At 37.7% G+C, this 24,631-nt stretch overlaps 1 protein-coding gene across 4 annotated transcripts in view; it reads left to right on the top strand.

The window, feature by feature from the left end:
- LOC140823362 (uncharacterized) overlaps positions 1-24,631 on the top strand; it is a 76,336-nt gene that overhangs the window by 47,906 nt on the left and 3,799 nt on the right. For 2 of the 4 annotated variants that reach the window (XM_073184657.1, XM_073184660.1), the window contains 24 exons: positions 16-100; positions 234-299; positions 383-442; positions 770-856; positions 953-1,139; positions 2,415-2,458; positions 2,528-2,659; positions 2,761-2,889; positions 3,028-3,080; positions 3,152-3,200; positions 3,630-3,688; positions 15,383-15,519; positions 15,602-15,756; positions 16,462-16,590; positions 16,662-16,747; positions 16,843-16,958; positions 17,053-17,165; positions 17,321-17,444; positions 17,607-17,728; positions 18,791-18,977; positions 19,054-19,258; positions 20,275-20,599; positions 21,281-21,420; positions 21,505-21,909. In XM_073184657.1, the coding sequence (XP_073040758.1) occupies positions 16-100; positions 234-299; positions 383-442; positions 770-856; positions 953-1,139; positions 2,415-2,458; positions 2,528-2,659; positions 2,761-2,889; positions 3,028-3,080; positions 3,152-3,200; positions 3,630-3,688; positions 15,383-15,519; positions 15,602-15,756; positions 16,462-16,590; positions 16,662-16,747; positions 16,843-16,958; positions 17,053-17,165; positions 17,321-17,444; positions 17,607-17,728; positions 18,791-18,977; positions 19,054-19,258; positions 20,275-20,599; positions 21,281-21,420; positions 21,505-21,909 (3,195 nt within the window). The remainder of the gene's footprint in view (positions 1-15; positions 101-233; positions 300-382; positions 443-769; positions 857-952; positions 1,140-2,414; positions 2,459-2,527; positions 2,660-2,760; positions 2,890-3,027; positions 3,081-3,151; positions 3,201-3,629; positions 3,689-15,382; positions 15,520-15,601; positions 15,757-16,461; positions 16,591-16,661; positions 16,748-16,842; positions 16,959-17,052; positions 17,166-17,320; positions 17,445-17,606; positions 17,729-18,790; positions 18,978-19,053; positions 19,259-20,274; positions 20,600-21,280; positions 21,421-21,504; positions 21,910-24,631) is intronic. The other 2 variants (XM_073184658.1, XM_073184659.1) reach the window with 2 other exon arrangements.

The raw sequence follows: 24,631 nt of genomic DNA, 5'->3' as shown, positions 1-24,631 counted from the left end.
ATGTCTTATTTCCAGTTTAATACTATCTCCTAGTTCAAAACGGGCTGAACAATTAGTCGACCAGCGAGAAGGGATTGTTCTCACTCCAAAAAACGTGCAGGTTTATTTGGTTTTCTCATTTATAATATACTTTATATCGATCAACTTTGTATTGACGGTGTACTCCCCAAGCTCCATTTGTTAAATTTCTCTCCTAGTTGGTTTATGGTGTGTTGTCATAATTGCACAAACAGGCTCTGAGGACGCTCTTCAACATAGCTCATAGATTACAGAATGTATTAGGTCATTCATGGGTTCTGGTAAGTTAGTCAAGCTGTTTATATCCAATTGAAAGATGGTCAAGTTTTAGTCCCTGCTATTTGTTTTACCTTTGCAATTATAGGTCTTGGAAACTCTATCTGCTCTTGACCGAGCTATTCATTCTCCACACGCAACAACACAGGTATTACGTAAATCAAAATTTTAAAATCAAGGACTGTGTCGGGCAATTTTTTGTTAACGTCACCTTCAAACAGTTATGTTGACATCAACATGATAGAAAATGTCTGGATATACTGCGGTGAAATTGGCCTTGCAGTTGCTCCATTTTCTGCGACTGCTTCTTAATTTATATAATCTTTGTTAGGATTGTTCACAATTTATGACTCATAATAACCAATTTCTCTTTGGTGGGACTTGGGTACTGTATTTATAATTGTTATACTGTTTTGAAGTTCTCGTAGCTTGATGCTTAACCTCTCACTGAATTTTGGTCTTTTCAACAATATAGGAGGTTTCCTCAGCTGTCCCAAATCTAACTAGAGATTCATCTGGGCAATATAGTGATTTTAACATTCTCTCTTCGCTCAACTCCCAGGTTGTTTGTTTGACTTTAATGTTATATATTTAACATCTTTTATGTACAGAAATCTGATTGTTCACATCCGTGGCTCCCCTCCCCCCTCCCAATCAGCTGTTCGAGAGCTCGGCACTAATGCATGTATCTGCTGTTCAATCGCTACTTTCTGCTCTGCGCCAGTTGTTGCGTCAATACATATCAACAACTTCGAGTAGCTTTGGGCAGTCATCAAATCAAAAAATTGGAAGCATTAGTTTTTCAGTGGAGAGAATACTCTCTATCCTCGTCAATAATCTTCACAGTATGTGGGTAAATTAATTTCACAGGAATTTCTTGTTCCTTCTTTGCCTTTCTTCAACCTTATATAACTATTTTTATGGTTATCCATGTCAGTTTTGGGATTGCGAAAAAAAATCATCTGTTTCTAAATTATACTTCTGACAATGTTGAAATATTATGTGGAAAATAAAACATGCAGTTTCTTTACCTTCAGATCCTTAGAGGTGTAGATACTAAAAGAGTGATGAGTCTGGTGACTCACTTTATTGTTGTACATTTTTCTTTTTTCTTCCCTTGCTCAAATCTGTTGATTAAATAGGTATTTATTGGGTTCATGAAAATTGTAACTTTCCATATCTGCAGATTGTAAAGTATACTAAGAATTCCAAATAAGCTCACACGCAAAATGGTAGTAAAATCCTCATCCGATGATGTAATAAAAATATTCCTTGAAAGTCTTTGAATGTTATTGAGCCACTCTGATTCTTAAATGAGCATACATGTGACGGTATGACCTAACATTATTCTTTAGTTACCCATAATTTTGCTACTTAACTAGATCTACGTGTATCTGTAGACAATTCAGATCCTCGTAGGGTGGGAACGGGTTGGGTAAACTATTTGTCGGGTAGTGTTTTTAATACCTGAACCCGAGACTACCCAACTAGCCGGGTACCCGATTGTGTTTCGGTCGGGTAGTTCGTGCTTGTTGGTGTGAGTTTAAATCTAGCATTTTTTTCACTAAACTAAACTTTATGCATATTTTCTTTCCAACCCGATTGCCCACCCAAACCTTGTGGATGGTTCTTTAACAATTGGAACCTTTTTGGTATACTACAGGATTTTAAAATTTCACGTTTCTATTTTCATCAAGATTTAGTTTTACATATGGAAATATTGCAGTGAATAATGAGTTGACAGTATTTATCCATTTTGTGAGCTATGAAATACCAACAAGGTTCAGCTAAAATCAGTTTCCAACCTTCTGGCTCCAATTGGAAGGCTCAATGGTTCTTTTGTGAGTTGTTGATAGATTTATCAATCGGATAAGAATTTATACTCATTGAATTTAATTCAAGCAACACAGGCTTACTTTTAGTTTTAGCTGAGAAGCGAACCTTTGGCTGAAAATGTCAAGGTAGCTCTGACCAGAGTAAGATGTGGTTTACACGTGTTTAAAACATATTTTGGCTTTAAAGTTTTATAGTCTGGGCTCATCGACGCCAAGGAGCGTAGAATCGTGAGAGATCATGTGTTTGTGCACCTGAATTTTTGTATGTTTGTCTACTTTTGACAGGGGTGGAACCATTATGGGAAGAAGTAGTTGGCCACTTCCTCGAGGTAATCTCTTTAATACTCATACACGCATTTGGTATGTGCACTTTTCTTGATAACCAATGTGTTTTGCAGCTCTCTGAGTGTTCCAATCAGCAACTACAAAATATGGCCCTCGATGCATTGGATAAATCCATATGTGCCGTTTTAGGTTCTGATCAGTTCCAAGAGCGTTCTTCACCTAAATCTGTTGATGCATCAAAAGATGTGAGAACTTTATTTGTTTCCCCTATAAAGTCCATTCTTCAAATTCTTTGGTGTGACGTAGTGGTTCTTAACATATAATCTCCTCAAATTTTCTCTGGAAGCATACCGACTATTCAAAGTTGAGATCACTGGAATGTGCTGTCATCTCTCCACTAAATAGTCTCTATTGTTCATCTCAAAGTATTGATGTTCGGATAGGATCTCTGAAGATTCTTCTGCACGTTTTGGAGGTAAGTTTTTGGTCTTTGTTTGATAGAACTTCCTCTTTTATTGGATTTTATATAAACCATGCCATTGCTCTAACTCTTATCTTTTTATGATTTTTACGAAATTGCAACTGTTTTTGGCTTGAATGAATGATTTTGCAGAGGCATGGAGAGAAGTTGCGCTATAGTTGGGCATATATTCTTGAGATGTTGAGGTGTTTTGTTGTTACAGATTCCTTTTTGTGATCATGTAAGAATCATTGCTAAAACTCTCCAACATTCCCAGGTCAGTTGCTGATGCGTCAGAGAAAGATCTCATTACACTTGGATTCCAGGTGACAAAAAAACATCAAAAGCATTGATTCTAGAATGTTTCATTTCATTTCAGTTTTTTTAGTTTTTAAAATTTTGTCGAAGTGTTTCTATGTTGGGTGAGTTGGTTACTATTCGACGATAACTTTGTATGGGGTCATCTAATTTGGAGCAACAGTGGACCAAACTGACCACACTTACCTTGCCTGCTCACAAAATGCGCTTCAACAATTTTTAGCTGTGATATTTGGATTTTGTATAGATGTCTTTAATTTTTTAGCAAATATGAGATTGACTGGTGGAATGCCTTTTATTTGGGTCCATGCATGTTAAAATTTTGCTCTCAATTTCTGTATCTTTCTTTTTTGTTTGTTTGTAATTCTTCGCATTAATATGGTTTCTAGATGTTCAAGAGTATTCCTGATCTGCCTTTTACTCTTCTTTCTCTGTAGAGTCTTCGTGTAATCATGAACGATGGGCTCCCCACTGTACCTACAGATTGCCTCCCGGTGTAAGTTTCACTATTCCATTAGTTTCTGGATTGTTGTGTCATTTCCTTGACATTCTGTAAGTCGTAACATGGTGATTATTTCTGCGCTCTTATATTTAGATTGTGGGGGCTAAGGTTCTAGGTGCCTATGTCTTTAAAAAATAATCCGACGAATCTTGCCTTTCTTGGGAGGAAAATAGTGGTTGCTCCAGAAAGCGAACACTGTATAGCATTTTTGGATTAACCTTTAAAGCAGAGATACTAACAAACAGGGAACATGATAACTAGAGGACAAATATCTAAGTCTGGCCGAATCCCCCTCATCGAGGAGTCACTTGAAATGTATATGAAATAAAATGAACAGACAAATATCTAAGTCTAGCTGAATCCCTGAAACAATAGCATAATGATTGATCGACTGTCTTGAAAACATTTTTTTTCAAACAACCCACCTTTATTGAATGTTCAGAAATACTGTACATAGGAGAGGACAAGGCCGACAGCTCCCAATAACTGAGGTACAACACAAAAAAGATTACTAAATGCACTAAATGATAACAACCAGATATCATTAAGAGATCTCGGAAGAAGTACTTAAATATGGGCACCCTTTCTGCCTTTGATGTTGCTGGAAAACATAATCTCTGAAAATAAACAAAACCATCTCTCTTCGAAGGCTGCCCAAAGCAACCACAACAGAGTTCCCTTTCCAATAAATGTGAGTATGATGGACTAGAAATTCTTGGAGAATGGATCAAATTCTAATTAAGACATGATTTACTTCCCAAACCAATGATCACATTTTGTGAGTAATGAAACAAGCGAGTCTATCTCAAATGATACCACCAACGAGTTTACTGGATTTCCACTGAGAGCAAGCAGCTGTCGTATCAAGTTTAAACGAGCCAAACTGCGTTTTGATGCATCTAATCACAATCACACAGGTAATTCTTTCCATAGCAACTAAGATTCCCCAAGTTTTGGCAGTTGGTGAGAAGCCTCTCCGATTCTTAAATCTGTACATCCTCTATCAACACATAGAGCTTGATATCCCGGTGCTTAGAGTAATTGTGGGCCACACAAATAAACCAGATTATGAGAAAGAGTACTCTCCTTGATATGCCCTTTCTGCCGTTACCCTTGATCAGCCTCCAAGTTTCGAATCTGTCAAAGTAAGAAACACCAAAAATCGAGCCAAACGTGTCCATTATAAATAGCAATCTTGCTAAAAAAAATGAACATACGCTCCAACGTTTCCTCACTTTGACAGCATTGCATTTAGGTGCAATGTGAAATCTCCGGGCTTCAAGGATGTCATCGACTACAATCCTCCTTGCTAGGAACTTACAGTAGAAGGAAATGGACAAATGGTAGTAGATAGTAAATTAGTCCAACATGGGGTATAGATAGTATTTACCTCCTCGAAGAACGAATAAGCTGCCAAACTGATTTGGCTGTAAAAAAGCCATTAGAACTATGTTTTCATATAACACCAAAGATTCCAAAATCGACCTGTATTATACAATCAATGTTGGAACAACTTGTAAGAGTTTCTTAATAAGCCACCGGCCTTATCCCCAAAAGAAATTATCCCTAACAACTTTTGGATCAGTCACCAACCACACATTGGATTGGGGTCCTGACAATCAACATTGGCTGGGGTAACAACTTGTAAGAGTTTCTTAATATGCCATCGGCCTTCTTTCCAGAAGAGATTATCCCTAACATCCCTTGGACCAGTCACCAATCACATACTGGTTAGAGGTCCTGCCAATAGCCAGGTATAGTCTCTAAAGCTGATATTCCCAGAACCCATTCCCCAACCAATTCATGCTTCTGCTTTTGCCAGAATCCGTAAAAGCTGGCTCCCAAGTAGGGGAGATAACAATCAGATACCGATCTGTTGGTTGTTACAGTTGTGAAGCACGAGACTTTGCTTGTGAAGTCAATCATCGTGCCTACAATCTAACAAGCCCGTAGAAATTTTTTGTATTCTTTATATTCCTTTCCAAATTTGTTGCAATCGTTGGGTATTTTGATCGATGGTCATTGACCTCCGTAAATATTTGTAGCATGATTTGTAATGTAGAGATTCATCCCTTATGCACGACCTCTGTGAACAGATTGTTGTTTCCCTCACCGTCTTGCTTAGTATAAAGAAGAGATTTTATTGCACGATTGCGATAAAGAATACATACACATCTTTTTTTATTTCTCCCCCTCGATGTATCATATTTATGTGATATCTTTTTTTAAGGAAACAAAATTATATTAATAAAATATATAAAAGATATTAATTATAAAAAGCGGACCAGAGATCCACGCAAGATAAGGTAAAAACCAGAGTCATCTTTGCATAATATTAGATTGTTATAGAAGTCCGTGACTGAAAAAATCTTGAACTCCACATTCCTTCATAGTCAACACGGAACCCTAAATTTTATCTTTTTCCCAACAATCTTCAAACGATTTTTCTTCATTGTCAAAAATCCTCCTGTTCCTATCCAACCAAACTGACCAACATGTACAATGGACTGTCACAACCCAAAAATTTCTACCCTTCCTACCTAGATCACGTCCAAGATCTGCTGTGAATGAATCCCCAAAGATCCCGGTGACACCCAAACCAGACCCAACCCTCCAAAGCTTTGAACCTAAAGAAAACTCTCGTAAAAGGACAATGAATGAGCAAATGATCTTGGGTCTCCACCTAGACCCACCTCTTGCCTACACAACATGCACCAACTTGGGGAAAAAAACAAGTGGGGTACCTCTTTTGCATCATCTCGCATGTTGGTAGTTTTCCAAGAACTGTAGCCCACGAGAGTACTTGAACCTTAAACGAAATCAGGCTTTCCAAATAGTATGATAAAGAGGAAATGAGAAAATAAAGATTCAAAGAAAGATTTCACTAAAAAAAGCCCCGAAGAATCCCAAATCCACTTTCGGATATCAACTCCTTCAATCAAACTTATCCCATCAAGGGACCCGAGCAGAACTCTCAAATTGTTCACCTCCTCATCCCTCAAGTCTTGTCGAAAGTTTCATGAAAGATTGGGAAGGTTGGATAATGGATTGGAAAGAAAAAGTGGGAGATAAGCTGATTATGAACCCAAGAATTCTGAAATAAAGATGGAAAACTTCCTAAAAAGAGGAATGCCCCCACCGCCTTTGTCGACCAATCTGTCCAAAACATCTACTACCAAGTTAAACAGCAGAGGATAAAGTGGAGGTCCTTGTATAAGCCTTTTATCGCCATTGAATTTACCCCTCGGCTTACCATTGATGGGAATCGAGAGACACACTCGAGAGGCATCGCTTGATCCACCTTCTCCACTGATCCCAGAAACCCTTCTTAAGTAACATTAAATACAAGAAACTCAGCTCGACATTGTCATAAGCCTTCTCGAAATCAACCTTAAAAACCCACCCACTTATTTTCTTAAACCTAAAGTTTTCCACCATCTCATTTGCCCCAAGACAACGGTATGGAATCCGTCTTACCTCAATAAAGCACACTGTGAGTTTGCTATTATGAGAGACATTACCTTCTTTAATCTCTAGGACAATACTTTTGCAATAATCTTGTAAAGATTAGTGACCAATTTGATAGGACGTAAGTCTTTTATTTGAACATACCCTTGTTTTTTGTATCAAACATATGTATGTGTTCTTTTGGTATTAAACATATGTATGTTTCATTGGTTATGCCGGTTGATAACCATCCTAAAAAAATCATTAAAAACCTTCATCAAGACCCTTTTTATTATGTCCCAACACTCTTGTTAGACTTCCATTGTGAACCCATCTGGTCCCGGTGTTTTTGCCCAATCGCTTTCAAAGACTGTTTTCTTAATCTCCTGCTCTGAAAAAGGTCTCTCAATCTCTAACCTAGACTCACTATCGACAGAGCTCAATTCCACGTCTTCTGTACCCCAACCTCCACCGTAAGTCTTGCTGTACAGTTTTCGGAAAATTCTATTGAATCAAACTCAATTCCATCAGTCCGTTCCAATTTATTGATGGTTGACCTGCTCCTACGCTGGTGAAATGACAAATGGAAGAATTTGTATTGCAATCCCCCTCTCTCGTCCATTTAACCTTAAATTTTGGCCACTCATTTGGGTTTTTTGTTATTTACAAAATAGCTCAACTATTTGGCTTCTCTTCTTTCATTTTCTAATAGTACTGACCCTGGCCCTCGCTCGCCTTCTCGTCCAACTCTCGAATTGTCTCTAACTCCACACATCTCACTCTTATATTTCCAGAAACCTCTTCGTTCCTGTCGATCATGTCACTAGAAGTTAGGGATTAGAATATTGTTAATCTCCTTTAGAGCTTATATTTATTCAGTAAGGTAGTAATTCATATGGTCTATCATTAGGCTAAACTTTAGGTACCTTGTAATATTATTCCCACCTATCAAGAATAACAAGAAATTTCTAGAATTCATCTTCATTCCACTTCCAAGATAGATTTTATTTCTTGAGCTTCATCATAATTTGGTACTTCCAACTGAAATACTCCACCAATGCGGTATTTTTCTTTAAGACTTATGATCTAGCCACACATTTCGAATCTAAAAAGAGATGGACCCCCAAACTCCCTTCGAGGTGTCTAGAATCAAAGGAAAATGATATGAGGTAATTCTAGGCAAGACTGTTTTCCACAAAAGGAAAAACGTTTCCAGTTACAGCTCCTTGGAACAAAACCTATACCAACCTACAACAAAATAGGAGAAAGCCCTCAAATTAGACCAAATATATTTGGCAATCAAAAGATGTGGGTCACACAACTCAAGTTCCCTAATCAAGGAATCAAAACAATTCATGCTAGTGGTCAAGGGTTTAATATCCAGTTTCTCATTTAATGATCTACCCACATTGAAATCCCATCCTACACACCGGTGTTGACCACAAATCACTCTCAGCCCTGCCAATTCATCCCAAAAAGCCCGTCTTTCTTCTCGGTTTGCATGACCTGTAAACTGCTGAAAACTATCACTTAGTAACATTGTCCTTCTCAATTTCTATCGAGACTAAAACTCTCCTAATAGACTGTCCTTCATCGAGACCGATCTAGAATCCCACGCTACCAACATACCCCCTAATCTTCCAATTGCTAGTACCACTAACCACTCAACAAACCTAGACTTCCAAATGCTTGCAATAAATTTCCTATCTACGCATTATCTTTTAATTTCTTGAACTATGATGTTCAGCTCTTTGCACATAATTTCTCATATAAGCCCCTTACATCTACTCGAACCTCCTTCCTTAATGTTCAAAGATAGGATCTTCATTTAACCGCTTCGAAACCTATGTGAAACGACCCTCTCTCATAATTAATTCCAAACGTCAACCGATTTAACTCTGTGTTTTTTTTAAACAATGATATGCTCCCTTCTAAATTCATGAAGGGCACCTTCAACTGAGAAAGACAATCTCTTTCAACATCCCCCTACGAACAGGTGTCAACCACTTCCACCCCTTGCACCAGCCTCACTTGCTCACTCTCGAAAAATTAGTATCCAAAACACCCGACTTTGCACTCGCTGGTGAGTGTACATGACTTCCAACGTGTAGAAAGATGGTTTAAGTGGAGTCGAGTCGTTCGAAGAGAGGTTTCCATCTATTTTTCAGATTTGTACATCAACTAATAAACCAATCAACACTTTCTTGGCAGCGGAGTCGAGTGTTCTTTCAGTTCAGTGGGATGTGCGATTTAGAAGAGATTTAAATGAGGTTGAATTGAGTGAGTTTGCTCATCTTTTGGGAGTTCTGGGTTCGGTTAGATTAGAAAGGGGAGTGGGAGATTTCAGAATTTTGTTGGGGGATTCTTCGGGTCTTTTCTCTGTCAAATCTTTTTACAATTCCTTCTTTCCACCTTCGTCTTTTCCATTCTTCGCGTGCCACGAAAACATCTGGAAAGTACCTTTTCTAAAAAGGTTCAAATTTTCTCGTGGATCGTGGCATTGGGAAGACTACCGACTTGTGATTCAGTGCAGCGAAGGTGGCCGAATTGTGTGTTGAGTCCGCATTGGTGCACGTTGTGTCGAAATGATGAAGAAGATCAGGATCATTTGTTGCTCCACAGCTCTTTCTCAAAGGGTATTTGGACAAGAATTCAGTTGGAATTGGGTTTTTATTATGTTTTACCACAGAGGGCAGCATGCTCATTTGTTATCTAGCCGGGAGGAAGTTGGAGCACAAACATGAGGATCTTCTGGTATTTGGTGGTACATGGTACGTTTTGGTCTATTTGACTAGAGAGAAATAACAAAATTTTCAAAGATGAGTACGAGACCGGTGAACAGGTTTGGGAGAAGATCAGGTTCAGGGTTGCTAGTTGGACGACCAACATTAAAGAATTCAGTTATTTGTCTCTCTCAGAATTAATTAGGGATTGGAAATTTGTTTTGGCATGAAATTATTAGTGTGATGTTTCCTAGGGTTTTTAACCCATTGTGCGGATTACTCATCCGCTTATTATGTAAAATTAATTCCATCAATAAAAAATAGTCTCTTCTAAAAAAAAAAAAGTCAAATCATGATGAATCCGATCCTCGAAATTCCTTAGACCTCCACTGGCCGAAACACAATCTTCTCTAGTAGGATTTTCGCCCATCTTCATTAATGATGGCATTGTTAACAACCGAGCGTGGTTTCCTTCTAATGTAAACTTTCTCAAAACTACGTACGAATCTACTTGACTCCAACATTTGTCTTTTCTTCAATCCCACCAACCGAATTCGGCAATAATTGAATGACTGACTCCTCTTCTTAAATCACCAAAACCTTTTGGATTAATCCCCGTATGGAATTTAATCTGCCGCCCTTCTCTGACCAATGAGAAATGATATGTGGGCTTGCTGCTTTCGAAACAATCCTATCCCCATAAGGATTGTCACTAACAGCTGAATCCAGACCTTCGAGAATGCGACTAGAATCATAAGTACATGGGTTGACCCCCAGTGGGGATCTTTGTTATTAGAATGCAAGCTTCCTTGGCTACCCCACCATTTCCTGCATCAACATTGATTTTTTTGCGAGGCCATATTCACCTGTTCATTGCCCTTAATTCACCTACATCAGCTGGGCTTTTTTTTGCGCCCTCGAACAAACCACTATCCTCGAAACATCCGCCACAACCTCTCTTCTACCACCACCTGAGCATACGACTGATGATCATTAAAAGGATTGGCTGGTAGACTAACTGAATCCACCACAATTTGAATTGAAATGGGATCAAGCTGTGATTGAAGCTGCATTGAGAAATGATCGTCACAATCGGGTGGTGCAGTGAATAGATAAAATATTTTCATGGAATATTAGGAGTGGAGGTTCAGCTACGCGTTGGGGATTGATACATGCGGTTTTAGTTAAGGAGAGGCCAAATTTAGTTGTTTTGCAAGAAATGAAAAAAAGAGATGGTGGACAAGAGATTATTGCTAGTTTGTGGAAATCAAGGTTTGTGGAGTGGGTTATTTTACTAGTAGTTGGTCGGTCAGGGGGTATTTGGTTATTTGGGATCCAAAGGTAATTTCGGTTAAGAACAATTTGATTGGGAATTCTCGTAGTCGCATTCAAAAGGATACTAATAACGATTGGTGGTTTACGACGGTGTATAGGTCCATGCAGACCACGGTCGAGACAATTTTTGGAATGAATTGACAGGATTGAGAGTTTGTGTGGGGATAGATGGTGCCTGGGGGAGATTTTAATGTTATGAGATCATTAAACAAAAAATTTAATATCCGATCCCATGCGTCGAGTGTGTCTTGGTTTGATTCCTTGTTACATGAATTGGAGTCGTGCGATTCACCTTTACTAAATACAAAATTCATTTGGTCGAATTTGAGAGACTCACCATCTGCTGCAGATTAGATAGGTTCTTGTTCATAGTGGGATGGGCTGAAATTTACCCATGTTCTAGACAAAAGGTTTTTCCAAAAATTATCTTCGGATCACGATTCAGTTATTTTGGTTTCGGAAAAGATTAAGTGGGGCCATCGCCTTTTAGATTTGAAAACGTGTGGTTGAGGCACAAGAGCTTTAAACCATCAGTTTTGACTTGGTGGAATAATGCAGAATTTCAAGGATGGGTGGGATATAAATTTATCAGAAAACTCAAGGCCATGAAAAGAGACATTCGAAGATGGAATGAAGAGGTTTTTGGGTTGGTGAAAGTAATATTGACAGAGTTGAGAGAAAAAATCAGAGGGTTGGATGAATTAGAGAATGAGAGGCAGGGATTTGAACAAGTATCAAACGAAAGAAAGGAAGCCAAATGGTTGTTAGAAGAAATGTGTGTCGAAAGAATCGTATTAATAACCAAAAGAACAAGGTTAAATGGATTTAAGAAGTGGATCATAATACAAAGTTTTTTCACTCGCTTTTGAACCAACAGAGGAATAAGGCCACTATTGATAGATTGGAAAGAGATGATGGATTGCTTACAATTGATGAGGATGAAATTGTCTCCATCATTGTAAAGTTCTTTAATGAGTTGTATAACTAGTCAAACACAAGGGATTGGGGTATTAAAGGAGTAGATGGTGTCCCATTGATAGAGAATTGAGTCGAGATCTAGAAAACCTTTCTCGGGAGAGGAGGTCAAGAAAGCAGTGTTAAGTGTGATGGATGAAAGACTCCGGGATCGAACAGGTTTTACCTTGGCGTTTTTTCAAGAATGTTGGGATATCGTTAAAGGAGATTTAATGAAGGTTCTCAATGAGTTTTTTGAAAGCGGAATCATAAATGGTGTTAAGATCCGAAAGAAACATGATTCGATCAAGGTTAAGGATTTCAGACCAATCAGCCTTACGACAAGCTTGTGTAAGATAGTAGCTAAAGTTTTAACTGCAAGGCTTGAGAACGTGTTGTCAGACACAATATCAGAATCTCAGAATGCTTTTGTCGAGGAAAGACAAATACTCAATTGTTGTCTTATTGCGAATGAACTATTGGAAGAAGGAAAGAGAAAGAAGAAGAAAAGGTGGGTTTTGAAGGTTGACTTCGAAAAAGCATACGACAATGTAGATTGAGATTTTTTGGATTTTGTCTTAAAGAATAAGGGGTTTGGAGAGAGATGTAGAAGGTGGATCATAGGATGTGTATCGAACGCCGTCATTTTCTATTATGATTAACGGGAGGCCAAGGGGAAAATTTAATGCACGTAAAGGGATTAAACAAGGTGGTCCTTTTTTCCTTCTTTGTTTAACCTGGTCGTGGATGTATTGGGGAGGTTGGTTGATAAAGCTAAGGACAAAGATTTGATCAGAGGGATCCGGGTTGGTAGAGACAGGATAGAGATATCTCATATTCAGTTTGCGGACGATACACTTTTCTTTGTTAAGTAAGAGAATCATATCATATTTTTTGTGGAAGTTGTGAGATCATTTTGTAACATGTCTGAGTTAAAAATCAATTGGGGAAAGAGAGCTTTGTTGAGCATCCATTGTGAACAAGAAGAAATTGAACAGTTAGCTGAGCAAATTGGATGTGGTAAGGAGAAATAACCGATTAAGTATTTGGAAGTGCCGTTAAGAGGAAATCCATTGCAAATCTCGTTCTGGGAACCCATTCTGACTAAGACGTCGAAAAAGTTGGCAAGTTGGAAGAGAGCATTTCTGTCAAAATGGGGGAGGTTAACGTTGATTGCATCAGTCTTAAACGCACTGCCGAATTATTATGTCTTTTTTTAGAGTACCAAAGGGAATAACGGATGCGATGTATAAAATTTCAAGGAAATTCCTTTGGGATGGAGCTGATGGTGACGCACATAGTTATTTTGGTTGCCTGGAAACATGTGTGCAAACCTAAAGATAAAAAGGGATTGGGTATTGGGAATATTGTTTTGAGAAGCAAGGCTATGTTGAGGAAATAGTGGTGAAGGTTTTATGTGGAAGATGAGACGTTGTGGAAGAAGATCATCATCGAATAAATACGGGTTACAAGAGAATGTTTGGGATGCGGGTTTAGGAAGAAATGTGACATTTAGATGCCCATGGAAGTTTATTTCTCGATCTTACTCGACTTTTCAACAATTAATGATGATTAAGGTGAGAGGAGGTAACATGGCTAGGTTTTGGGAAGATAGATGGTGGGGGATTCTTCCTTCAGATATCTTTACATGTCTTTATTTCAGCTTTCTGTTGTTCATAATATGCCTATATCATATTTTGCTCACTTCGACAATCGTCTTCCCAATCATGGTACTTGCATTTTCAAAGGGTTTTGAGGGACTAAGTTATTAGGTTAGTTAGATAGGATAAGGTTGATTGAAAGGGGTAGATATCCGAGTGTGGAGTGGGGATCTTTTTGGTCTTTTTTCAGTTAAATCCTTCTTTGCATAATTCTTTCCCTATGATAGTTTTCCATATTTTTCCTATTTCTATGTTATTTGGAAGGTTCAATTCCAACAAAGATCGATGTATTGTCGTGGATAACGATTCTGGATAAGTTGCCGACCTCGAAGATGATGCAAAGTAAGTGGCCCTCATGTGCTGTGTGCCCAAATTGAGTGTGTTATGTTGGAATGAGAGGGAAACATAGGACCATATGCTCATTCACCGTGCATGCACGAACGGCTTGTGGGCTAGAGCTCTAAAAAAATTGGATTTGGTTTGGGTGGTGCCGAAGTCAACGAAAGATTTATTCACCGTGGTTATGGGATGGCTACTTGGCAACAGCGAAAGAATTTTTTGGCAAGAGGTGATTCACGTCAAATGTTAGTGGGTGTGCTTAGAGAGAAATAGAAGAATTTTTGAAAATACGGAACAAAATAGTGTCGAGTGCTGGAATAAAATCAAAATCAAAATTACTACATGGATTGGTGCTCATGTAGATTTTAAGAATTTGTCAATCTCAGATTTATTTAGAGATTGGGCTTTTGTGTATAATTGATAGGGCAACGATCTTATGTAGTTTTTGTTAATGGTAGATCACTAGTTCACTTATTGTAATTAACATCTTTTAAATTATTAATAAAATATCGTTTCTCATAAAAAAAAAAAATAGCTTGCATTCCTAGTTCTTTTGGTAAATCGTAGTGTAGCCCCCTATTAACCATTCTGATTTGAAATATTTTTTGCTTAACCTTGAATTCTTCCTCTAGTGAACCCTAGGTCGTCTAACTTCATCCCCGATCTGGTTCTAACCTTGCCCCACCCGTCCCTAGCCTCGCCGCTCTCCGCTGACCCTTCTTCCGACTCGCTCAAACGTAAGTTCTGTACCATTTTAACCCTAGCTCGTTTAACCTATGTGGCTGTCATATCAATTATCTGAACCATGTTTTTGTTCGGGTTTTCCTATGAGTAGGATGTTAAAACTTCTCTCATAGTCATCACATAATTTATTTAGTTTTAAAACTTTTTAAGGCGGCAAGGCCCTTGTACCCAAACATAGTCCCTTAGCTTAGAGCCATCAATCTAAGTCAATACTCAAAACATTCACCTTATTGAAATTATTTTACAACAATTTGGCTCTCATTTTTAGAGCCCCTCAAGGTTCTCATACACTAAGAACACTTGATTTATATTGCGACATTTACAGCATTGTAGTGTGAATCTGCTTTCTTAACATGGGTAAATGAATTGAATTGTGATTCGGATGCTGTTTTTGCATATGATGACTTTCCTCCTTTTCCAAACTTCTTTCTTATTAAATACACCTCTGTAATTGTTAACACGTGCTGATTCAATCTGTTATGCAGATGTATTGATGTTACTGGAGCATACTGCACTCAGAAGACTGAATTGAATATAAGTTTGACAGCTGTGGGTCTATTATGGACTGCTACTGACTTTATTATGAAAGGTTTTACACATTGGACCGAAGAATTAGGAACAGGTTTGTGTTTGCTCTAGAACTTGTCATATCTTATCTGACAAATGACTTTGTATCTGAGTAATTGACTTTCTTTGAAATACAGATCAGAGAAATAGTAAGAAATCGGAAGAACTAGCTCTCAATGCAGATAATAAAGCTTTTGAGGGAACATCCTTATTGAATACTCTTGATCATGACACATTGCTCTTCTCTGTATTCTCATTACTTAAGAAGCTGGGGGCTGACGACAGACCAGAGGTTTTGTAGATTTCAAAAGAAATAGTTGCAATTATATAAATTTCCAATGGTCATGCCAAGATTTTTGTGGATACTATCTCCCACGAAAGCAAACTTATTTTGATGAGCAACTTTTGTTGTTGCTTGAATTCTGTCTTCGGACTCTATGACTGTTGATTTGTTAAATTCTTAACCTTTTCTCATAGTCAGTATATTTGAAATGTATATCGTTTCATGAAACTTCTTCGTTAGGATTCTTTTTACAATTCTCATAATTCATTGCGTGTAAGTAGTTGTGCTTGCGAGATATCTTTCATATAGTCATATTTATGACTGAGGGGCTAGTTATTTTGGTGCCGGTGTACTGGAAGATGGTTTTATATTTCATTGATGTCATCAAACATTCGGCTTTGATCCAGGAAGATCAACCAGTGTACTAAATTTTGTGGTATTGCTTTAGGTTGTGTGAACCACACACTTATTCTAAAATCTATGCATATATACCATTCTCGAGGAAACTTTTTCCTGAATTTTTGTTTGTAGCTTATCATGTTATCCAGCTATGATGACTTGACTTGCTAATAAATTTCTGGTAGAGTAGTTAAACAATTACTTTTTTCTATGCTTTGGTTTTTGCACTCATATCAACGAAAAGATAATAGATTTACTGGTCTTATGATTACTGGGTGGTCTTTTTCTCTAGCTAAAACTCTCTCATATCTTTAGGTTAGAAACTCCGCGGTCAGGATGCTTTTCCAAACTCTAGGAAGTCATGGGCAGAAACTTTCAAAAAGCATGTGGGAAGATTGTCTTTGGAATCATATTTTCCCTACATTGGATCGTGTGTCTCACATGGTAAGGTGAAAGTATGAAAAAGTCAGTGTGTTTTGCCTGACCCTTTGACTGAAAATAGTTTCATTGTTTAGGCAGCAACATCATCGAAAGATGAATGGCAAGGTAAAGAACTTGGAACTCGCAAAGGAAAAGCTGTTCATATGCTTATACATCACAGGTTTAATCTATTCTGCTTTCTTTAGTCCGCACAAATCTAATTTTCCCGTGAATCACTTCGTTGTAAATCTATTTGTCTTTATAATTAATTGGCAGTCGAAATACAGCTCAAAAGCAATGGGATGAGACACTTGTGCTGGTGCTTGGTGGAATTGCCCGAATTTTACGATCCTTTTTTCCTTTATTAAGAAGTTTAAGAAACTTCCAGTCTGGTGCACCAAGTTCTTTTTTTCATTAATTTACTCAAATGTTTGATTTGTTTAGAAGATTTCAAAATTCTTTTTGAAATTCTTTTTCTGTACTCAGGATGGGAATCGCTTCTTGTGTTTGTCAAAAGTAGCATTTTAAATGGTAGTAAAGAAGTTGCTCTTTCAGCAATAAATTGTTTACAGACTACTGTTGTTTCTCCATCTTTGAAGGTGATGTCCCTCTCGTTTCTTATGGTAAATTTTAACGATTATTTGCGACTTCTTGTGAGAACTGTATAATAATTGCTATAAAATTTCAGTAATTTATAGTTTGTAGACTTGTAAAAGTTTGTTTCTTCTTCTTCTTTTTCATACTTTTTAAACAGGGGAATCTTCCAATAACATACATTAAATCGGTACTTGATATTTATGAGGCTGTTCTTCGAAAATCACAAAGCAGTGATGATCATGTCATAAGCAAGGTGAAGCAGGAGATTTTACATGGGCTTGGTACTAAATCGACATCTATCATAATAGTTCCGATTTCGTTAAATTTACTATTATTACCATATTTGCTTTGTATCGGAGACCTTCGTCACACTTGGCTGTCTCTTGACAGGTAAACTAACTTTCTACTAAAATTGTCATTCAACTTCTTCATTTTTCTTGCAGGAGAATTATATTCAAATGCTCAAGAGATGTTTGATGATGGCATGTATAATCAACTGATATCAGTCATAAATAGAGCCATTGAGGATGTTAAGCTCTGCAATAACAAATTTGAATCTGAATATGTGAGTAAAACCTTTCCATTGACAAGAACCTGCTTTACTACCCGAACCTGAATTTTTTTTACTACACCGAACCTGAAAAAAAAAATTTGTTACCCAATTATTTGGTATCCCAAAAATTTTCAGGCATGTGGGTACCCGAAATTTCCATTTTGCTGAGTAAAGGTAATCGGTATCTTATTCAACAAATGTGCGAAAGTAACTTAAAATTGATTCATAACCGAAACAAGAAGGCAAACAAAAGCATCCATTTTGACTTTGCACAAAATCAAATCAATTTCTAATCCTCCATCAATCCTAGATTTGTCAGCGGCATGAACACCTCTCCGCCAATGGACATGGCTTCCTGCTATTTCTGGTTTCCCCACCCAAAATCCATGTCGTAGAGATCAAATTTTGGCCCGACCCCACCACTAAAAAGAACTACTTTCCGATCAGAGCCACCTTTTCTGTCAAATCTGGGCGACCCCAAATTTAAACATTCCATACAAAAAAAAATCATCAGAATTTATACTCGTAAAAAAAATAAAAAATAAAAAGGGAGCAGAGAGAAAAAACTTAAATTTAGAAGACCAAAGTGGAATGCCAAGGTGATGGATGATGGTGAGTTGACAGTTATGAAGGGAAGAACAGAAGATGGAAAAAGGGCTGGATTTTAAAAACTTTAGGTTTAATTTTTTTATTACGCGGTTGCAAGATACCTGATCGGTTTGGAAAATCTTACCCGATCCCGACCCAATATAATAAAAATGAACCTGTTTTTTGGTTGGGTACCTGATACTTGTACGTGAATGCCCGCCCCTATTGTGAAGTGGATAATGGTCCCTCATTCCCTCCCGCTCCTTTTTTGATAAACTAATTACAGTAAGTTAGAAACTGTTGCTGGCAATTTCTTAGATTGTCACTGCTGTCTTATTTTCCATTGGGCAATGTGGTACTCCTTTACATGTTGCTGTAATCAGCAAATTCAATTGGAAGATAACATGAACCTTGGAAGACTTTTGGCCTAGATCTTACATAATACCATTACCTTTGATAAATTGATATTTGGATTTTCTTCCATAGGGTCATGTCCTGCATGTGCAACGCACGGTATTGGAAATTATACCTTTGTTACGTCCAGCTGGGCACCTAAGTTCAATGTGGATTGTATTGCTGGGGAATTTTTTGAATTTTCTTCCTGCTGCTAATACCTTTTTAGACAACCCAGAAGATGGAACCAAACAAGTCAGTGAGAACATTCATATCTCTGGTATGCCACGCCCTATTGCATTTTCTTGATTATCAAGTTAATTTTTTTAAATATGTCTCCAACTATTATTATACAGATGATATTCCTAGTAGGATCTCATCATTGCAAAAAGAACGAGAAGATTTAGTTCATGGTGCTATATTATCATCGACCACTGTGGAAAACGGCACTAGTAATTTGTTTGCGGAGAAGCTTGTACCATTGCTGGTTGATCTCTTTTTGCAAGCTCCAGCTACAGAGAAGTATAAAATTTTTCCAGATATGATTAAAAGTCTAGGAAGGTGAGATAAAGTCAAATGCTTATGTTTCCTGCAGTTCCTTATGCTAAATTATTTTTGAATGTTTGTTGAGATTGGTTGTAACAACTGCTGTCGGATATGACGTTTCAATTGTTTGTGTAATTGTGTCCCATTCTCTTCTTAGTTTGGATTTGTTTTAGCCTATTGTAACTAATAAAAGCAAGGTTCAGCATGCTGCTGTATCACTTTTGACACCATCTAGCCTAGGTCTCCACTTCTCGAAGTCTCCTTCACGTTACTGATCCAGTCTTGCACATCATCGGATTTTGTTGGTAAACTGCCAGTTGATTGTGTTAAGGCAGATCCACTGTATTTCAAAAAACCAAAGATACATGGACGGCGGTGACCTACGGGAGGAAATAAATCTGATACCTTTGGCATGCAATAGGTTTGAATATGGGCAAGGAAAATGTCCACAAAGATATAAGATGAATGAAGAAAAAATAATGCTAGAGAGTGACATCCAACAAAATAGAATAATTACTGCATGTGAAGGCGCAATTCTAACGAGATCAAATTAGAAAACCTACAATATAAGATAAAAATAGAAGAAATTATGAAATGCCAAGCAAACATTGTGCTGAAAGATGTTTGATGCAGCAAAATTATTTTAAGAAATAAAATGATAAAGGCATACCATCTGCTTTCAGTTAAATAAGCGTCATTGCACTTGCAATGTAGTCAACACTTCAGAGGCTCATCAAGAAAGTTTTATTTAAACAGTTGGGCGAATAGCTACGACTTACTGTAGTCATACCTACTCCTGCGTCTCAGTTCTCGCTTTCAAAAATCTGTGATTTGCGGACATGTTGAAGAAATTAACTATTGTTAAGTCGCCTGTAATGTTGTGTAGAAGATAGTGTGGAGACTGTCTTGTGATTTATAGTTTTCGGTTATCCATGTAGATTTTTGCATCTTTTTATTTATACATGGCAGTAATTTGTACTTGATTCTACACTATCATGTGGTTTATGTTAATATAATCCCCTTTTTGTTAGGTGTATGACAACAAGAAGAGATGACCCTGATGGTGCACTTTGGAGATTAGCTGTCGAAGGCTTTCACCTCATTCTGATTGATGATGTCAACAAACTTACCCCAGTATTTTCAAATGATCTTTCCGTTAGCAGATCTTCAAGAATCCATGTCTGGAAAGAAGTGGCTGATGTGTATGAATTGTTTTTAGTGGGTCATTGCGGCCGTGCTCTACCTTCCAATGCACTCTCATCAACCACACTTAAAGCAGACGAGTCTCTTGAGATGAACATCTTAGACATTCTAGGTGACAAGATTCTTAGATCAATGGCTGGTGTACCTCTTGATGTAATTTCCATCCACCCGACCACAATATTTTTTTGTCCTTTGTGCACTTTATAATGTATGCTTTAATTTCACCATTTACTGCATAAATCATACCCAGAGACAAAATTACCATCACTGCTAGCTTGCTGTTGCAAGAATGTCTGACTCATTTTTCCATATCATCTACTTGTATGCTGGTTCTACTCATGGGATCCCCAAAAAGCATTTACTCTTGATTATGAATTCCCCTTGTTTTGACTGGTATCCCTTTTCTTCAACACTGTTGTTTGGGTTAGAATATAAACTTTTTGTTTAGGAATGATTTGCAACAGGTAAGTTCTCCTTTGGGATTGATACATACTATTTTGTTTGAAACGATCTTCTTTGGCTGATGTAGATAGCTTCATTATTATCATAACATTTCCATTTTTCTTCATCATTATCATAACATTACCATTTTTCTTCTGTCATCAAATTCATCGACCTTGCTGCTGGTTTATCATTCATTTTAACTGTTAAATCATTTTCAATTCTTGTTTATCTTTCATGAAACTGTTCAATAGCTTGCAGTTCCTGCCTTTGGAGGTGTAAAAATAGATATAACTTTTTCAGTGATACAGGATTCTAGATAGTCGTGCAATGTGCACCATCTGGTACAAAATTATTTGCTGTGGTCTGATTTATGGAAATTTACTTCTACAGATTCTACAGAGACTGATTTCTACCCTTGACCGATGTGCATCACGTACTTCTTGTTTACCGATCGAAACTGTTGAACTTATGCCTTCTCACTGCGGCAGATTCTCTTTGACATGCTTGCAAAAGCTTTTTTCCTTGAGCAGGTACTTTGAAACCTGTAGTTTACTATATATTTATCTGATGAATGGTTTCCGTGTCCTTGTTTTAATTGACGATCTTTCTCGCAGCTACGAGACAAGTGATTGGAATTTGACCAGATGTGAAGTTAGCAAATTTTCAATCATTGTACTCATGTCAAGATGTGAATTCATATTGGGAAAGTTTTTGACTGACGAGAACGACTTGGGTGATGATCGAAGAATTTCTATGCATTTTCGTTTTTCATCTCCTTTTCTAAGCCATCTGAAAGTTTACATTTTATGTGCAGGTCAGCAGCATTCATTACCGCCAGCAAGATTGGAAGAAGTGATTTTTGTACTACAAGGGCTTGCCCGCCTTGTAATTCATTTGGAAACAGCATCTGCTCTTCCTTTGCATCATCACTTAAAGGAGAGTCTCTCTGAGGATAATCTGAGAAGACGATCACATCTCCTGGTTCTATTTCCATCCTTATGTGAGCTTGTTATATCAAGGTGAGAATGTGAATTTTGTTTTAGTATGAATTTTTGTTACAAGTGTGCAACTTTTACGTCGTAATAGTATATTTCTTTCCTAGAACTTTAAAGAGAAATTCGCTCAATTCAAGGTAACCTAACAAATAAACAAATGACAGGCTTTAAATGTTTGAATGGAAGTAAGGTGGTGTTATCTATTAATCAGCCATAGATCTGGTTGTTCGATGCTGTTGTGTGATGTTAAACATATTGTATGCTACTGCCTTTTTTTGTTTTCTCAAATGAATGCTATCGCGTGATGTTCAATGGCATCCTCCCTTTTTCTCTTAACAATCCACTGGCTATGGAATAAAAAAAATGAATTACTTCATTATCAGCCACCACCTAGCCAAGAGAGAGTAGCCGCAGAAAACAACACTATTGGAAAATCCAAGCTATAAGTTGAAGTTCCCGCCTCACAACTACAATTTTGCATCCAAAATAACTGCAAATCTTCCCAACCAAAGCTCAAATCCTTGTCAAGAAAACAATGGTGTCAAGGCAATGGAGGAACACTATGAATAATGCACAGAAACAAAATGAAGGAGAATGGGTGAGCATTACTCTTTTTTATAGGAAACATTAATTATATATAATAATTAGTTCGTGTTACATAAGAAGCAGATGAGTAATCCGCGAACTAAAAGAAACTAATACACTTTCGTCGAAACATTACAAAATTCCAATCCCTAACAACGTCTGATATCGAGATATGACTGAAGTCTTTGATCTTTGTTATCGATGCCGCAACTCTAAATTTGATAATCTCCCAAACTTCATTGACAGTGGCGGACGAGTCGTTGAAAATTCTGTTATTTCTCTCGAGCCAGATTGCCAAAAAATGAAATGAACGATCACATACCAGAATTTCTTTACTCTTATCCCCAATGAAATACCAGGCTCAATAATGAACATATCTCGTGCCCTGTGCGGAAATACCCAACATCATCTGATCTCTTGCAACACCATAGTCCATAATCCTCGTGAGAAAAAGCAGTGTAGCAGCAAATGATCCCGAGTCTCCTCCTGGTCCTGACATAATGTACACCATTGCGGACTTAAAGCACAAGTTGGCCATCTTCTTTGCACCGAGTTTGATGTGAGAAGTTTTCCCAAAGCCACAATCCACGAGAAAATTTGAACCTTTTGTGGGATAGGGACTTTCCATATATGATCATGACAAGGGAAGACATGAAAAATATGAACCGGAAAGAAAGACTCGTAAAAAGATCTGACCAAGAACAAGCCCGTAGAATCCCCCAACCAAATCCTGAAATCATATGTACCCACTTGTAACCTAATGTAAACCACCCACAAGAGTAGCAAATTCCCCTAGCTCGAAATCAGTAAGATGTCTCCTAAAACGCACGTCCCATTGATATGTTTGACTGTCTCCTACATTGACAACCTCTAAGAAGCTACGAATAGGTTTATTAATCTCTTTACAAATCCTAAACAAAGAAACAAAACGGTCTTTCAAAGAAGGACCCACTCCCCCCCAAACATCCTCCCAAAACCTAATAAAATTACCCTCTCTCAAAACCGTTCCACTTAGAAGATGAATTGCCGGGAAAGAGTGAGAAATATATTACCAAGGGCTTCTGAATGTCGCATTCCTGGCCAAACCCAAGTCCCACCCGTTATCTTGAAGACCGTAAATGCTTTTTATAACATTTTTCCACTTCTCCTTTTCCTTTGCACCTCTCCACCACCATTTTCCTAATAAAGCTATATTTCTCAAGCCGATATTTCCCAAACCCAACCCTCCCATGTCCTTTGGTTTACAAACATGCTCTCATCCAACAACATGGCAAATTGTTCCGTCTTCTAGCTTTTTTTATAAAGTGTTTTTCAATTTTGTTGTGTTTTGTTCTATCATGTAGAACTAGATTATGAACAATGCTGATTGCTGCATTGTTATCACAGTATAGCTTCATGGGAAGACTTATTGGTCTCTGAAATTCATCCAAGACTCTCTTTAGCCAAAGAATCTCACATACTCCTTGAGCCATTGCTCTAAACTCAGTCTCTACACTGCTTCTGGCTACAACACTTTGCTTCTTACTTCTCCAGGTTACTACGTTGCTCCACGCAAGTGTGCAGTCCCTGAAGTTGACCTTCGATCACTAACCGAGCCTGCCCAGTCAATATATTTCAATGTCTCTTTTCTCATTTTTTCTGAAGAAATGTCCTTTTCCAAGTGTTCCTTTAAAATATCTTAGGATCCGGTACTGCATCAAGATGTTTTTCGCTGGGAGAATGCATGAATCGACTAACCATGCTTTCTGCGAAAGCAATACTTGAGCGAGTTTGAGACAAGTAAATCTCCCAACAAGTCTTTGATATCTTACTGAGTCTAAAAGAGTGCCATTTTTTATGTCTCCCTGCTTTGCGTTCACTTCAGTTGGTCTATCTACTGTTTTGCACCTACTCATCCTAGTTTTCTGTAAGAGGTCGAGAATATACTTTCTATGAGACAGCATAATACCTTTCTTTGTTCTTGCTATTTCCATACCAAGAAAGTACCTTAGCTGACCCAAGTCCTTAATCTCGAATTCTTTGGATAGGTTTGCTTTCAATCTGTTAATCTCTTTTATATCATCTCCACTCATGATTATGTCACTAACATAGACGATCAGCACAGAGACAAAGATGTTTTTGTGAATAAAGTATGGTCAAATCGTCCTTCGGTGTAGCCTTG

This window comes from Primulina eburnea, chromosome 2 (genome assembly GCF_022965805.1).
Source record: "Primulina eburnea isolate SZY01 chromosome 2, ASM2296580v1, whole genome shotgun sequence".
Taxonomy (NCBI): Eukaryota; Viridiplantae; Streptophyta; class Magnoliopsida; order Lamiales; family Gesneriaceae; genus Primulina; species Primulina eburnea.
This window is presented reverse-complemented; position numbering and strand designations above follow the sequence as displayed.